Source organism: Pectinophora gossypiella, chromosome 26 (genome assembly GCF_024362695.1).
Source record: "Pectinophora gossypiella chromosome 26, ilPecGoss1.1, whole genome shotgun sequence".
In the NCBI taxonomy this organism is placed as follows: Eukaryota; Metazoa; Arthropoda; class Insecta; order Lepidoptera; family Gelechiidae; genus Pectinophora; species Pectinophora gossypiella.
In genome coordinates this window covers 7,151,875-7,170,097 of record NC_065429.1, presented here as the reverse complement: position 1 = coordinate 7,170,097, position 18,223 = coordinate 7,151,875, and the positions used below count along the sequence as shown (strand labels likewise).

The window sequence follows — 18,223 nt, the reverse complement described above, 5'->3', positions numbered from 1 at the left end:
AATTTCAGTTTGGATAAAATTTGGAACTGCATAATTTTACCTAAATTGTCTATTAGAGGAGCTCGGTGGCGCAGCGGTAAACGCGCTCGGTACGCGATTGTTGAAGTTAAGCAACTTTCACAAAGGCCGGTCATAGGATGGGTGACCACAAAAAAAAAGTTTTCATCTCGAGCTCCTCCGTGCTTCGGAAGGCACGTTAAGCCGTTGGTCCCGGCTGTATTAGCAGTCGTTAATAACCACCAATCCGCACTGGGCCCGCGTGGTGGTTTAGGGCCCGATCTCCCTATCCATCCATAGGGAAAGCCCGTGCCCCAGCAGTGGGGACATTAATAGGCTGGTGATGATGATGATGATGATGTCTATAGAGAGGTTTTGTTAACAAAAAACACCCCCGAATGTGATTTTTCAAAAAGGCATACATACATAAACAGCCTATAGGTATACGTCCCACTGCTGGGCACAGGCCTTCCCTCAATCAACCGGAGGGGGTATGGAGCGTACTCCACCACGCTGCTCCAATGCGGGTTGGTGGTGTTTTTACGGCTAGTAGCCGGGACCAACGGCTTAACGTGCCTTCCGAAGCACGGAATCATCTTACTTTTTCGGATAATCAGGTGATTCAAGCCTGAAAAGTCCTTACCAAACAAAGGACAGTTTCACAAAGTGATTTCGACAATTTCCCCATCGGGAATCAAACCTGGACCTCCAGATCGTGAACCTGACGCTCTAACCACTAGACCACAGAGGCTGTTGTTTCAAAAGGGCGCTTCAATCAAAATCAAAAATACGTCATTGCACCTATATAAAACAAAATAGATGCAAAATACTTAAGTACGTACATGGCAAATGGCGCTTCATCATGCGTCATCGTCAAGAGACTTGGTTAAGGGAGCTTAAGCTGGATATATGATCCACGCGGGATATTTTATTTTTGTTTGCCATGCGCAATAATAATCATCATCATCATCACCAGCCCATTAACGTCCCCACTGCTGGGGCACGGGCCTTCCCTATGGATGGATAGGGAGATCGGGCCTTAAACCATCACGCGGGCCCAGTGCGGATTGATAGTTATTAACGACTGCTAATGCTGCCGGGACCAACGGCTTAACGTGCTTTCCGAAGCACGGAGGAGCTCGAGATGAAAACTTTTTTGTGGTCACCCAAAATGGCGCTTATGTGGTATTTATAACACGAAATGGAAAGACGACTTCGAAAGTTTCGGTTTAGTTTCACCATCGAATTATCGATACAGTTTTACGCGTAGCAATAAACTTGATTTATTTGTTCCCGACGATCTTTCGAGGCCGGGCAGGTTAATACACTATTATATTGGGATTTGAAGATCATCAATGTGCTACCGTAACATGCTTCCCTCATATTTCTCTACGTCTAAAGCCCTGTGCCGAGGTTTTTCTTGCAGCTTTTCCCCGGCGATAAAGGTTGTGAGAAGCTGCAGTAGCTTTAGGTGGATGAGGCCTGCTTCTGTCAGGGAGCTCATTAAACACTGTTTCTGTGATAAAGTCACATAAACTTTCCTTCCACCGACTGTAATTGGAATACCATTGTATTTAAGTCTATAAATTATGTAATACAAACTGGATTTAAAAAAAAAATAAAGGAAAACATGAAACTGTAGGACTAGGGCCCTTTGCTGGGAGGTTTTCTGGCCACGTCTTTTCCTCAGCGTTACAGATTCCGTTATTTTATATACAGTTCGTTATGTAAAAATTGACGATTTGACGAAAAACTAAAGATATTTTTGAATTTTAATTTCTGCGTTCTCCATGCAACGGGTCACGTCTTCGCGAGCGACTCGACCAAATAATCAAAATGTGATTAAAATTGATGTTGACTTTTATAAAAGCAATGGCAGTAATCACAATATATCCTAAAGATCTGTGTTTTTTTTTAATCTAATTTTTATCTAGGCTTGAACCACTCTTGTTGGTTATGCCAGCTTCATTTACAGCGTTTAATGATAATTAAACCATCACTTTAAAGATCAATACTAGAGCTTCTTTTCTATCGTGTGGGTTGTGAGGTGGATTACCAACCTCATCAACCCTCGTGTCAGGGTTACTATTGAGCCGCCAAAGGCTACATGACTCATGTAACGACTACGTACTTCAGTAAGTAGTAATCGGGACCGACGGCTTAACGTGCCTTCCGAGCACGGATTGTCTTACTTTCGGATAATCGGGTGATCAGCCTGTAATGTCCTAACCAAACTAGGGATCACAATGTGATTTTTGTGATATGTCTACACCGGGATTCGAACCCGGGACCACTACAACACTACGGGAATACTACAACACTACGGGAATACAACAGCATTACACCATGTCGCTCAGGGATTTTTTGCTAGTCATTTCCCCAGTTTAAAAAAATACTAAAACTTAAAAGAGGCTATATTTCCTAAATGGGCCATCATAGCCACAGTGAGTAGTGCATGTAATTGTATGTGGATTTTGTACGGAATACATTAACTTGCCATCTGTGTCAACAAGTAACGACAAATAGGCGAATACACGTCTTATAATCGTTGCCAAAGGAATATTATATCTAACATTTTTTATTATAGTAAAATACAGTATAATTTATATATAATCTAATTTAAATTTTGTTTTTTCTTAAAGAATGTTTTCGTCCCAGTGCCGAGGTTTTTCTTGCAGCTTCTTTTCCCTGGCTACACAGGTTGTGAGAAGCTGCAGTAGTTTTAGACGGATGAGATGTTTGTCCAAAAATATTTATATATGTAAAAATTTATGATATGAAAGTGTTACTAAATCAATAAAGATGTTTTTGAATTTGAATTTGAGAGAGAGAGAGATGACTGTAGTGCCATGTCCCATTTTTCAGTGTATATCAATTCCTTTCACCCTGAGGTTGCCTGTATGAAATTACAGCGATAAGACTCCAGGTAGGTTTTAAGTATTAGTATTGATTTTCATAAATACTGATTATCTGTCATGAAGTGGTTCTTCACATTATCGGTTTATAGAGAAAAGCTCAAAAGCACCATTTTGAAAAATACATTTGGATGACATTTTATTTATTAAGAGATTTTTATTTACAAAACCTCACAATATACAGCCTAGTTTGAATCTAGCTAAAAAAATCGTAGTTTATTTTTCTGGACTAAAATGAATTTAAAAAGATTGTGAGGCGTATTGAAACCGTACATCCCATCAAGGGACAAAAGGATTAGAAGAGAAAATTGAAAGAAATCGAGGGTTTGTTGCACAAAATCACATTAGGATGTCTTGATCATCTCCGTAGCATTGTCCTTGTTTTCAGAAGTGACTGCCTGTCTGACCTATTAACCCGCTAAGGGAAAGCCAGCCCAATACAGGTTAGGTCATATAGCTCTGATAATGCATTTCTCAGGAATTTGGGTTTCCTCACGATATTTTCTTTCATCGCTGAGCATGTGATAATAATTCATGATCCAATAGATAGATAGATAAAATACTCCAATCATGAATTGAAAAAGAAATTCGACATTACATTAGTACAAGTACGTACAAGAGGCAAGCATTCTACCAACTGAGCTACCACAGCTCAAAATCACATTGGAATATGTTTTTTCAATTTCAAAAAGACAAAGTGGTAGGTATTCACTACAAGGTGTCTATTTTACGGATTTCAGGACCAAATATGGCTTAAAGTTGTCTTCTTCACTTTAATTGTAAATTGGAAGTGACGATGGTGAATGTCGGTGTACGGACAAACCAAAGTTGGTTTTTGTTGCACCGTCAATTGTAAAAAAAATGTATTAAGTACTGTACTTATTTTTAATAAAAAAAAATCTGCCCACATCAATATGGGTGAAGCGAAAGTGGAGTATCAAGATCATAGTAAGTGAAATTCTAAGGTCTCTGCCTAGCCCAACGAGAAATAGGCGCAATTATACTTATGTGTGCTTGTATTATCATCTCAACCATCAATTTACCAGATTTATAGCAATTTAAAATGAAGATGACCAATCAATACACTATTGTCCCAATGAACACACAGTAACCTTGCTCCTAATACGACTCCATGTCACAGATCTAACAATGTTACATACCTATTACAATAAATTTACTTCATTTGTGTCATTCATTGTTTAAACTAGGCTGAAAAAAGTAGGGTCTAGGCTGCATGGATAATGGACTAACATTGTTCAAATTAAAAAGCAAAATTAAATTGTTTTCCTTAAATAATAATTCCCGCCAGTGTTTGCATGGAACACACAACTCATTTTATAAATGGCCAGCAACTGAAACCGAAGTATGAAATGTTTATGTAATTTTTTACGTAGAGTGACGCAATTTGTATATTATTAAAAGATTTTCAAGCGTAGTTTTACATGTTTTCGATAGGCAGCTATAGTTTAGTGCCGTATAAAGAAGCTATACGACGCTCGCGCTTCGCATGTGTAAATAAACAAATTTACGCTGTAAACATTCGCCTTTGGCGAACATAAAAACGTTGTTTCGCGTACCAAATCGCTATATCGACTCACAGCGACAGATCCAGGCTGAATGCGTGCAATTCCTCTGACTTAACTACCAACAAAAAAAAAATGCATCCTGACTGATGCTTCACTGATACATTGTGATACACGTTATTATTCATAGAAAAATAGCGCTATGAGTCGATATAGCTAGTATTTTACCTGGTAACAGCGTCAGAGCGTACGTCAAAGCAAATATATCCTTTGAAACAATTCAGCTTCGCTCTGTAAACCAACAGTGGCACAATGGAATGAGCACATTTGACAATCTTACGTGCGACCAAAACATAGGCTTTTACAGCCTTTTACTACAATTCTGCCGCTTCGTATCCAATTAAACACATGTAGTAGTATTCTAGGAACGATAATAGAAGCATATCAAACGTTTAAACCTGATATCTTGAGCGTATTTTGAAAAAATGCTCGGAGATTTCAACACTGAAATGGCATAACACGCAAACACTTTGGTCGATTTTCACACTGAAACACTTCACTTTACCGCGAAAGTCTGTTCGAGGAACGCGTGATGGGCCACGGTATGCATTTTCTCACTCACCTTGTTGTTTATTTGCTATTTTATTGAAACAGTTTTGAAAAACTTCATATAAATGCATAGGCTCGTCATCGCTCGTCGCCATTTTGGATTTTACTGTCGAAACACCACAGACAATATAGAATCAAAGAAAATTATAACGGGCTCTTCGTTTCATCGTCAATGTTACTAAACTAAAATGTCAGATGGAGATTTTATTAAATATTGAATACATTTTATTCTGAAAATTCTTCGCATTATGTAACGTGAATGATTGTATTTGAAAGACAAAGAATTTCACCAGAAATACAAAGAACAAATAAATTTTAAGTCTTTATTTCTGGTTGAAAGGAGATTATTTCCTGGGGTCAATCCATAGACAAACACCAAAAAAGTTTAATATCCGCCATATTTTGCACCGAAAAAATAAGTTTGACGTAAGAGCAAGAGCCTACAAAATTTTCGAGTGCACTCACAAGGAAACAAAACACACAATTTATCTTCATGTAACATGTTTTCACTGAATTCTATAAACACCCAAAACCAGGTAAGCGTCTAACTGTACTGAGAACGTTAAAAAAATATCAGATTCCTTCTTAAAAACATAAATTGTTTGTCATGTACATAACCTTTGTGTCATTGCAGATTTTAGTTAGTTTTAGTCAGCTAACGTGTAGATATTCGAGCTTGTTCAAGCTCAGGAAGCACGGTATTTGTAAAAAAAAGGATGTGAAGGCGAAAGAGTCATCAACAGCGTTGTGCAATGCAACTTTGTACCCTGAATCGTTGGAGGAGGCACTTAGGAATTTCGACAAAAATGACTTGTTGGAGCTGCGGCGGAGCGACGTGCGGTCGCTGTCGACCGTCGCTGGGGCTCACAGAGAGCCTCTGCGGAGTCTCACAGACCTGACTTCAGCTAGAAAGGTATCCTATATATCGGCAGATTCGTTTGAGAAAAACAAAAATGGGTGGTCACCAAGTGCACACCCTACATTGTACGTTAACATGCGAAGAAAGAATACTAGGTACCGTCTTTCGGAGAACTTTGTTGGACAACTTGCGAACAGCATGGCAGCAAATCAGTTCAGTTGCAGCGTCCAAGTGCGGGGATTCAAAACAGAGAGAAGTGTGAGCGCTGACATGAAAAGGAACCCGAACCTCATGAATAGACTGCGTAAGTTATTGGGTCAGTATTTTGTAGTGTGAATTATTATTTATGTCATGCATGCTTTGGGTCATTCTTCATTGGGGGATTCTTATAAGAAAATGTGACGTTCATTGCATCACCTTTTTATTGACGTTATTCAAACTTCTTGGTACATAAAAGTACTGCTTGTAAAAGAGTATATGGTTTATAGATCTATGGTTCTTGCATAACAATTACAATACTTGTTTTCTTTATGGAATAATGCCAAAGGTCATATTTTAAAATTTAAAACTTTAATAAATATGGTTCTCTCTTCTTTTATTTAATCCTATTATCCTTTGATGGGATGAATAAGTATTAATAACCACCTAATAATCAATACAAAGTGAATCAATTTTTTTTTTGAAAGCCTTGCTTCCGAAACATTGTCCGATTAATTATAGTACACTTTATATTAAGTCTCTTATTTCGGAGTGCCTCATGGCAAAGGCCTCCTCCAATCCTTTCCAATGATGGCGATCACGCGCCGCTCTTGTCCAGAAAGGGCCCGCAGTCATCTTGATCTCATCGTCCCATCTCCTTTTCGGTCTACCCCTTTTTCTGGCACCGTCTCGTGGATACCACTGGGTAATTGTCTGGCTCCACTTCTCCACTTTGGATCTTAGCATATGTCCGGTCCATCTCCATTTCTGCTGGTCTATTCTAGTTAGAACGTCAGTTAGTTTAGTTTTTGTCCTAATTTTTTCACTTTGTATCTTGTCTTTGAGTTTTAGACCAAGCATGCTTCTTTCCATCCGTCTTTGACACTTTGCTAGTTTTTCCCTATGCTGTTTGTTTAGGGCCCAAGTTTCGCATCCATATGTCAGACATGGTAGTATACAAGAGTTGAAGACCTTTCTTTTTACTCCTAGCCATAACTTTGGACTTTTCATTACCTCCTTCAAAGACCAGTACTTCTTCCACCCATTGGCAATTCTTTTGTCTATTTCTTTGCTGGTCTGGTCCTCGAAGGATATAATTTGTCCCAAGTAGATGTACTCGTCTACGAATTCCAGGGTTCTGCCATCTACTTTGACTTCGGTTTTGAGATTGTTAGTCATCAACTTCGTTTTGGAGGCGTTCATAGATAGGCCCATCTTCCTGCTCTCGTTTGCTAGTGTTTGACACATTTCTTCGAGCTTGGATGGGTTTTCTTCAAACAAGACTAGATCGTCCGCAAACCTGAGATGGTTAAGTGTGGCTCCATTTATCTTTAGTCCGTAGTCATCCCATTTCAGTCTTCTGAATATACTTTCCAGTACTGCTGAGAACAGTTTTGGTGACATTGGATCGCCTTGCCTTACGCCTTTCTTTATGGGGAATTCATCCGCAAGTGTTTCCAGTTGAATCCTGGCTCTACTGCTTTCGTATATGTTTTTAATTAGTTTGATGTAAGTTGGGTACACACCTTGCTGCTCCAAGCTACACCATATAGCTTCGTGTTTTAAGCTGTCAAAGGCTTTCGAGTAGTCTATGAATGCCATATACAATGTCTTGTTGTATTCGTTGTACTTCTCTATCACCTGTTTGACTGTGTGAATATGGTCAATTGTTGAAAAATTTTTCCTGAATCCGGCTTGTTCCTTCGGCTGATTCTCATCCAGCGTGCCTGAAATTCTTTCTAGAATAACTTTTCCGAATACTTTATACACATTCGACATGAGACTTATCGGCCTATAATTTCCAATATCTGCCTTGTCGCCTTTTTTGAACAGTAGTATGATATGCGATTTACCCCACTGCAAAGGCGTCGTTTCTGTCATGAGGACTCCATTGAAAATATCTGTTAGAATTGGAGTTAACTCTTCCATTGTACCTCTTATCAGTTCGTTGCATATTTTGTCAGGTCCTGATGCCTTCTCCAGTTTTTGGCTTTTTATAGCTCTTTCGATTTCAGTTTCGAGAAAAACAGGGACTTCTTCCGGCTTTATTTGGAGGATAGTTGGAGAGTCTGATAAATTATTGTTGCTGTCTGCTTTGTATAGGTTTCGGAAGTAGTTGGTAGCTATGGCCTTGATGTCACTTCTTTTTGTTGCCTCTATTTGTCCTTTCTTTATTTTCGGTATCCATTCCTTTTCGACTTCTCGTAGTTCTTTTAAGGCCTTTTTTGTTCCTCCTGTTGCTAAGATATGTTTCTCAATCGTCTGAATTCTATGCTTTGTACGGTCTTTTCTGATGTTTGTTCTTATTTCCTTGCTGATATCTGATATAGCTTTGTTCTTTTCTTTTGTTGCCAGTTCCAGGTTTCCCCGAAGTTGTTTCCTTTTTTCCATTAGCATGAGTGTTTCAACTGTGAGACAGCTTCCTTTCCTTTTAGAGTTGTTGCTGATCCTAGATGCAAGTATCTGTTCAAGTCTGTTATACTTGTCTATCGGGTCTACTGCCTCTTCATTACGCAGGGCATTCAACAGGTCTGAGACAGGCTCTTCTGTTTCCTTTTGAGGTGGTCCGTTAGGCTGGTTTGGACTGTTGATTATCTTTTGCCTGGGTGTTCTAGGCGGGTAAGCTCTCAGAGCACTCCGAACCATGCGATGATTTGTGTTGAAATTGAGATTTTGTATTACTCCTGTGTCCGTGAAAGCTGATGGATAGTTTGTAGTAATGTAGTCTATCTCGTTCTTGTAAGTACCATCCGGAGAAATCCATGTCCATTTTGATTTATTTTGTTTCTTAAATATGCTGTTAAGTGCCGTCAGCTTATTTTCAAACATAAATTCAACCATCCTTTCGCCATTTGGACTCCTCTTTCCGTGCCCGTATTTTCCTAGGACAAACTCGTCCTTGTTCTGCTTCTGTCCCACTTGTGCGTTGAAATCTCCCATTACTACTATATGTTCATTTGCATATTTTTCCACTACTTCAGAGAGCCTATTGTAGAAGTTTTCTGTTTCTTTTATTTCTGCTAGTTCTGTTGGTGCATAGATTTGAATTATGACCCATTTCTTTTTAAAATTTGGCAAGTTAAGTATAATTGCAGCTATCCTCTCTGATATTCCTATAAATTCCTGAATGCAGTTCCTTAAAGTTGACTTCACTAGGAATCCGACTCCCTTGTGCCCAGGTGTCTCACCATAGTGATATAGGATGTATGTTTGTCTGTCTTCGATGCCTTCTCCCAATCTTCTCATCTCGCTTATGCCTAAAACATTCCATTTCAGTTTTTCCAGGGCTATTTCCAACTCGTGTAGACTTTCAGCTGTTCTTAGTGTTCTGGTGTTCCACGTACATATGTTTAACACGTTGCCTTTTCCATTCCCTGGGGTTATGTTGTTCTTCCGGATTGGAGGGTTTTGGTCTGTCGTCCCACGGTGACCAGCCGGCTTGGGACCTAATTTTTTAATTGTCTTTAGTTTTTTGGAATAATTTCATGGTGTTTCCCCCCCCGATTTGGTATCCGTGTCGTGACGCATTCCTTTATCTTTGCCATTTGTGTAATATTATCCTCTTGTCCTGGTGATGGGGCTTCTTTACGCTTTTGTGATTTTCGTTGATTGTCTTCCTTTACCACGAGCTTGTTGTATTTGATAAAGGCAATTTTTCCTTTGCTTCTCTCTTCTAAAAGTAGCGGGATTAGTGCTTTTCTTTCCTCCAAAATCTGTTTCGGGTAGTCCTCGGTAATATAAGCTTCTGTTTTTGAGGTTATTTTTCTCTTGTTTCTTAATATTTCTTGTTTTTTACGAAATGATGTAAAACGGACCAAAATAGGGCTTGTTTGATCAATACCCAGTTTTCTGGTGAAGTCTATGTCACTGTCTTGAAGTTGTATTCCCATTTCTTGGTTTACGACTTTCAAAATGTATGATGCATTTTCTTCTTTTGGGTTCCCGAACTTGTGAAATATTAGGTTATTAGCACGTTTTCTCGTGTCTTCTTTGATCAGCTTTCCTTCGAGGTAATCTATTCTCTCTTCTAGTGTCGTAATTTGTTGCTCATGCTGAGTTTGTTTTTCTCGTATATCGGTTAGCTCACAGTTCAGTTGCTCGAAAATATTTCGAGTTATTTGTTCTCCTTGCTTTTCCATTTCAACTTTGATGCCTTGAAATATTTTCGCTAATGCGGTCTCTGACAGATCCATTTTATTTTTGCGTGTAATGGAACGCAGCGAATTTATCTAGTATTGGCAACACTGAATGTTGATCTTATGACAGTTGTTAATATGACCTTTGTACTATGTATTAGCTATGGTTATTTGTGTGTATGATTTCACTTGGTATTTCGTCGCTGTTTTTCACTCGAATTCACATTTAAAACCACACTCCACAATGATATTTCTTGTCTCCGGTCCTTGTACCACACTTTTGTTGCTTGTTTTGTCCCGATGGAACGGTATTTGCACTGATTTTTATTAAAATACTGGGGCCGCACTTAGACGCGTGTATATTTGACAGATGCCAAACCGGAACCGTTTGAATCAATTAATGTGAATCAATTAATACAACATAAATAAACACAATAATAAATTATAGATTAAAAAAAAATATATTTTGGAAACAATAGAAAATAATAAAAAGTAATAACTAACCCTTTATTACCACTCTTTTCTACCATATTTTACCCTTTTCACTCATTCTTCCATCTTTCTTCCTGACTTACATTTCTACCATTCTACCCTTCTAGTACCGCGTTGTTAATTTAAAAATATCTCTATTCAGTTGGTAACATGGTTACACTTTGAATCGTCAATTTTTACATAACGAATGTCTCGTTCACCTAAAGCTACAGCAGATTCTCATAACTTGTATAGCTGAGGGAAAGTAGCTGCAAGACAATCCTTGGCACAGGGCGCTGGCAACACTCACAGTCTCTCAATCTGTATTCAGTACGTAATAAAGGGTGTTAGTGACATTGTAACAAACTTGGAGGGATGATTCAGAACATGATTCTGAGTTGACATCAAGTGGAATTTCCGGTTGGAAAATTCATGATTAGTGTCTTTTTAATTATTTTCAGTGCCATACTCTTGCGACGGAATAATACTCAGAATAATGGTCTGGTCACGGTCAAAGTTTTTGTTACGATGTCACTAATACCCTGTATAGTTACAATTTAAATCGTAAATTTTTACATAACAATCATCTCATCTATCATTCGTCAGCCACACCGTCAAGAACTTTAAACCCCTCTACGCCCCCAGGTTTAGGCACTACGCCGGTGGCTGCGGAGAAACAGGCTTCCCACATGGGCCCGGATGTCGCTCCTCGCTTGGAGAAACTACTTACAGAGGACACCGTGCTTAACACCCAACAGAGGGACAAGATTAAGATCGCCTTTGCTGAGGGATATCTTGCTGGTATGTGAATTTTTTTTTTAATAAGTTATCCGTATGTAATTTCTTTTCCTTTTTCAAAAAGTTTAGGGTCGTCGTAATATGGGTTTTCGTGGGGACGTCCATAAATTACGTGAGGCATTTAGGGGGAGTGAGGGGGTCGAATCGAATCTCACCCAATCTCACTTGGGGGATTAGGGGGTCCCATAAATAATAAACATGTTTTTATTTTAAAGGCCGTCTATAAATTACGCGAGTTGTTTTTGATTATTTACGACTCCCCCCCTCCGTCCTTGGTGAGAAGTCGTGAGGTTTTTCTCGACTCATTCCCCCCCTAATCTCACGTGAGATTTTTCGAAATGCGTATTTTTAGTGTAGATTTATTTAAAAAGAAACATGTACTTACGTTATCACTCCTAATTAGCAATAAGCACAGCGCATTTTGGCGCTCGCATGACCGCGATAATTGTCATTGTGAAATATTCAGCCGTATTTTAGTACAGAAACATGTTTTGCTTAATTTAAGTTTAAATTTTAGACTGCGTAAAAGTTACGCGATTTTTGCCAGGATCAAAACCCCCCCAAGTGAGATTGGGTGAGATTAGGCTCGAGCCTCTTTCCTCGGCAAACGCCTCACGTAATTTATGGATGCCCCCTAGGGCCGGGCGTGGCCACCCGGCTAGAGAAGCTGCTCGCAGCTCACCCCGACCTCAGCGCCGCCGAGAGAGACAAGATCAAGATAGCCTTTACAGAAGGGTTCATCGCCGGTAGGACTGTACGATATCCACTTTGTTCTTTTATCCACACTTACACTATAGATTCTTACACTATATATTCTTACACTATAGATTCTTACACTATAGATTCTTACACCATAGATTCTTACACTACAGATTCTTACACTATAGATTCTTACACTATAGATTCTTACACTATAGATTCTTACACTATAGATTCTTACACTATAGATTCTTACACTATAGATTCTTACACTATAGATTCTTACACTATAGATTTTTACACTATAGATTCTTACACTATAGATTCTTACACTATAGATTCTTACACTATAAATTCTTACACTACAGATTCTTACACTATAGATTCTTACACCATAGATAGATGCTTACACTATAAAAGTAGTACAGTGGGGCGGGGAGGGATTCCATCCATATATGGTCGACTTTCCTCTTTGAACCGCTAGATTAGTTTCCATTACGCGAACTTCTAAAGTATGGAATTCTCTCCCTGCGTCATTGTTCCCCGATACATAATATAATTTGGGGATTTTCAAGACAAGACTGAATAGGCACTATTTGGGTTTCCATGCTCTAGACCACATGGCTGCAGACCAGCCTGGATCGTGGTCAGACGTATTTAAATCTCTTATTATAAAAAGGGTATCATTTAAGCTATCACCAATTTAATTAGTTTTGTGTTTCTTAAATAATAGGGTTTGTCCTCAAAATAGTAGATCTGTCACCAAAATGTAGTCACCAAACAATGCAAAATCAGTTCCACAATAAATCACCTAAAATCCTGAGATATAAGGTCTAGTACCAAATAAATGTTTTTGTATGTATTATAATAGGTGTGTCCTAATAAGTATTTAAACAAACTAATTTAAAGAGATTACCAATAAATCATATTATGTTACTAGAAAATTGCATTAAGTTCAAATAAAAAATTAGGGTTCTCATCATCGTTTCAACCAAAAGATTCTGCTACTTAACTAGACTCCCAAGGTTCTAAATTTCCACTGGTAGTATAAATTATATTTAGCAGAGTAGTAAATAAAACAATTAAAGTCAATATAATCAATATTTATTGTTTAAAATAATTACCACTGAACAATCAGCGCTGGTTTAAAATAGCTGGCTTATGGGCACGCCGCCCGCGTCGCGCATCGTGTGATCGAACCTAGTTCTGTACCGTCGGTGAAAAGTAATACAACTCGAGTTGTATCACTTTTGAGTTATTAGCACACGCTTCATGTTCAAAAAATTCTCTTTCTTTCTGTCTAATTCTCGTAACTGTAGCTATTATAAATACGGAGATAATTTTTGTGTTTAATGATATAAGTACTCTTTGTGAAGGGTTCATGCTGTTATGACACGTGTAACATAATTCATCTTAACTTGCATTAAAGTGAAATGAAGATTTTCATTAAATATTTTGGTGTAAGTAAATGCAACTCAACATATATTAAAATACACGCAATCCTTGAATTCTCACGGTCCGTGTTTAATGATATAATTTTAGTTGTAACATCAAACACCAAATTTATTTTTTCGTGAAAAGTAATATAAATTAATATATATCAAAATATTTCAGAAAATACGATCTTGGATATCAATAACGTGTCGTGTATAATGATACATACAAGTTCGATTCCATGCGCCACCAGTGTGTATCCTAGGGTGACCTCCGCATAAACCTGTCTATGGGAAGCCATTTTGTCTAGAGCTACAGCAAACCATATCTGATCCGCATTGCGAATGGGTAAAGGTTAAGTTAGTACTTCAAACTAAACCGTGTTTTTTCTCTTTCTGCTATAACCACCTTGTAGTACTTAATTATAGTACCTCAATAAGTTGTGGGTCCTGATCCTGGCGTCGTTATCACCATGACAGTTAGTCAAGAGGTATTTGAGATTTGTCATAACTATCGTTAGTCTCCTTCCCTTAGCTCGAAGCATAGCTATTTTACATTGTTTTCTTGATTACATGCAGGTAAAGCGGTGGCAGATTGAACGCTGCTTTCATTGCTAAGGAGGTTGTAGACGTGAAAACTCCAAACCGGTCCGGTTGGACGGGTCCAAATATTATCAAGCTCCAATTAATATGCAAGCCATTCAATACACGCTGGTTAGATCTTTGATGCAAGCGCCGGTAGTGGTATTTTTGAACCTACACAGCCGTAGATGATCGTACATACTTTTGGGTTTAAGGTCTCACTGGGATCCAGCTCGGCATCGGCAGCATCGGGATCTGCCACATCTTCTCAAGAGACTATTGCCAGTTTCTCAAACACGTTGAATGGTGTAAATTTGTCGAGCTTCCTCATCTTTATAAAGGAAATAACTACTCTGAACTCTGAGCACCACCGTTAATATTTTTTTTCTGTATTTTGATTACATAAGAGAGAATTACGCACAGGACCGTGAAAAATGGAAAGAGAAAGGGGAGGCCTTTGCCCAGCAGTGGGATCTTGTAGGATAGATTAGATTAGAAGCAATAATTGGCAACACCACGGACACAACCCCTTAATTAAACCAGGTCACAAAGTTTGTAAAAATCCCAGGAGGTATTTGAGCTTCTGAAAGGTGTTAGTTGGCTTACATTGTCAACAAAAGCACGCATAATGGATCACTTGCGTTTATGCGGAAAACTGAGCCCATTAAAATAACATTACATATGGGACATTTGCCCATACATGTTGTGCCGACCCCACCTAGAGTGGGATAAGGGCAGGAGGATGATGATGATATAGTGGGATGTTTGACCACTTCACAAAAGTGGTCCATACGCGAGGATACGCGGAAAGTCCCCCACGTGTGCTTACGTGTAGAGTTTTGCGGAAACGAGCTCATTTAGCTTAACCATAACAGGCCATGGTAAAGGTGATAAGACCTACCCTGAGGATAGCCCTGTATAACCTATAGGTTTGGAGGTGAACCAATGATCTTCATTTTCACTACCTATTGATTCGACTCCGTTTATCGTTCTGTCAATATTGCGGGCTACCATTAGACTGGGAATTTTAATAATTTGAAGTATTGAATTATCAAAACCTCTGTGGAAATGCGCCCTTCGATCGCCGGGCAAGATTTGCTCATTTTCTTCGTGATACATGTTATACTTTACTTTAGGGGATTTTGATTGTGGAATGAGTTGTAATATTTTAAATAGTTTCAGCAGAAAAGAAGTAACACTTATCAGTTTGTGTGATTTTGGTTTAAAAGTACGTAGGTACATCACCTTTATCTCCAGGCCATGCTGCCAGGCTAGCCGGAAACATTCCTAATGACTAGTCTTAATATGATTCCTCTTACCTTCATTTGTTAGGGGTGGAAATTATTATCATAATTGAATTCGTAAGATTATGATTGCAAAAATGAACCAAAAGTGGTTTTGACTAGGGGCGTAGTGTAGTGAAAAAATTGTGTTTGTAGCGGGCAGCAGTGGGGGTTTTGACCGGTTATTTATGAGTTTTGAGAGTAAAACCATAACAAAAATATTTTATTATCGCCACCTTAAACTATATATACGTGTAGCATCTTTATATGTATTTATTACTAGAAATTCGTAAAAACATGTATCACTTTACACAATAAAACCGAAAAAATAAATCAAGTTATATCACTTGACACAAATTCGTTATAGTTTATCGTTCGTGTCAATTGATATAAGTTACGTTTCTTTACTTTTTAAAGAAAATAAATATAATTTTGTCTTTCTACAACTTTATAAAATAAACTTTCTTCGACGACTTTTGTTTTTTTGTACAATAAGACTGTAAAATTAATAATTGAAATATGATATATCAACAATGACTTTTGTATAGTTATATGTGTAAAAAGGTATAAGTAGACTTGTATCAATTTACACAGTATAAAAGTTAGTGTCAACTGATACATGTAATTTATTTTGATTCTCTACCATTACTGTTTAAGTTCTAAATATAACTAAATATTAGAAAAGAAACCTTCCATCATCACCTATCGACACATCTAACTTCTGTTCCATTATTCCTTATAAGTCGCGAGCTAGAATTTTTTTAACTTTAAACTCGATTTTCTCAAAACTTGAATTTTGGACTTGTATTACTTTTCACCGACGGTACAGAGTTACCTACTACCCATCGTTGAGGCCGGATTAGTCAATTTTTAAAGCGCGCCAATTTGTCTCCGCCCCTTTGATCATTTTTTCATTAAAATTATAAATTGATGTATTAAATTGGTAACGAATACTATTAATTTAATATCTGAACGAAATAAAATGTTACTACTGTATTGGTGACAAAATATCAAATAAAAAGGAGTCGCAGTCAGGGATCGATAATCGATTTATTTGGTGACAGATCTACCATTCTGAGCACAGAGTTATTATTTAAGTAACAAAACTGTTATTATAAGAACGAAGTTTATATTCATGTAATGCAATATAATTTTATTGGTTATCGATCTCTTATTTTACACATATATTAACATTAATTTGATAATTCATACCTGGGAACAATTTTTGTTTATCTGAGAACTAAAATATTTCGTGGCGATAGATCTATTTATTAGGTGATACATCTTGATGACAAATATAAATTTTGGTGATAGAAAATATAGTCCCCTTATAAAAAAAGAGGAGCTCGGTGGCGTGAGGAGCTCGGTGGCGCAGCGGTAAATGCGCTCGGTCTGCGATTGTTGAAGTTAAGCAACTTTCGCAGAGGCCGGTCATAGGATGGGTGACCACAAAAAAAAAAAAAAAAAAAGTTTTCAACTCGAGTTCCTCCGTGCTTCGGAAGGCACGTTAAGCTGTTGGTCCCGGCTGCATTAGCAGTCGTTAATAACCACCAATCCGCACTGGGCCCGCGTGGTGGTTTAAGGCCCGATCTCTCTATCCATCCATAGGGAAGGCCCGTGCCCCAGCAGTGGGGACGTTAATGGGCTGGTGATGATGATGATGATTATAAAAAAATACATAACACATGTTACAATTGTCAAAACTTTTTGTCGAAATTTTTTCGAAGTTATCAGTTACACAGTGTCTAAAACAGTTGAGGTCTAGAAAAGTGAATAATGGAACACGAAATGGTGAAATTTTCCTGTTGGAACTCCATAGACATTTCCAAGGTCACGAGCATTAATATGTATACACTTTGGTACCATGTCACATTAACTTTTTTGACAAATTGAACTGTAAGTCTCACTAAATGTCAAATGTGTTTGTGCGACAGAGTCCTAAAGTGGGTACATTATATTGCTCATGACTGTACGAGAAGTATTTAGAGAACGTTTTAATGTTTAAAAGTGTTAGGTTTGTGACTTTTAAAGCAATCAAACTTTTCACGGTTATCATCATAATTAAAATACATACAGTGTTACTACAAAACACAAACTAAAAATAAACTAGGTTTGAAATAGTATTTCGCGCCACGAAAGAAGTCGGCGGATTTTAATGAAACTAACTTGACAAGTCATAATAATTCTATGCAGAATCTGCGACAGTAGCGCCGCGGCCTTCGGGACTTCTTTGGTATACGGATTATATTTTAAACATAGTTTATCTTTTAGTTATTGTATTGTAGTAACACTGTTATTATCGGGTTCTTGCCGCGAGTCTCATATCCCTTATTTGACGCGGCAAAAACCTGGTTATATGTGTTTTGAACTTTCCACATTGTGGAGTCCTACCATGGTCCATTGGTCCGTAGTTCCTTTAAGATAGAGAGATAAAAAACATTTATTTGGTATAGATACAGACAGCTAATCAACAGAGACGTAGTTCTGTATTGAACACGCCAGGTATGCATGTGTGCTGCAGCAGCGCAAAACGGTCATAGCTCAGCGCAAGTTTTTGCTCTCACGTACATAACGCTGAGTTTCAGCTGCAAAACGGCTGGAGAAAGCCGCGGGTTTGCCAATAAAAATCGATAAATAATAAAGAAAACAGATAAAGTACGCATTGGTACTATGCACAGCACGTCTGTCCTGCATGGCTTGCTCCCAATAAACTCAACACC

General features: G+C 38.1%; 1 protein-coding gene across 3 annotated transcripts in view; it reads left to right on the top strand.

Moving 5' to 3' along the window:
* The first annotated feature begins 5,442 nt into the window (after window positions 1-5,442).
* LOC126378364 (ATP-dependent zinc metalloprotease YME1L) overlaps window positions 5,443-18,223 on the top strand; it is a 31,238-nt gene continuing 18,457 nt past the window's right edge. Inside the window, exons 1-3 of one of the 3 annotated variants that reach the window (XM_050026652.1) lie at window positions 5,443-5,580; window positions 5,679-6,207; window positions 11,354-11,509. In XM_050026652.1, the coding sequence (XP_049882609.1) occupies window positions 5,545-5,580; window positions 5,679-6,207; window positions 11,354-11,509 (721 nt within the window). In that variant the 5' untranslated portion in view covers window positions 5,443-5,544. Of the gene's footprint in view, window positions 5,581-5,678; window positions 6,220-11,353; window positions 11,510-18,223 lie in introns of all 3 variants that reach the window. The other 2 variants (XM_050026651.1, XM_050026650.1) reach the window with 2 other exon arrangements.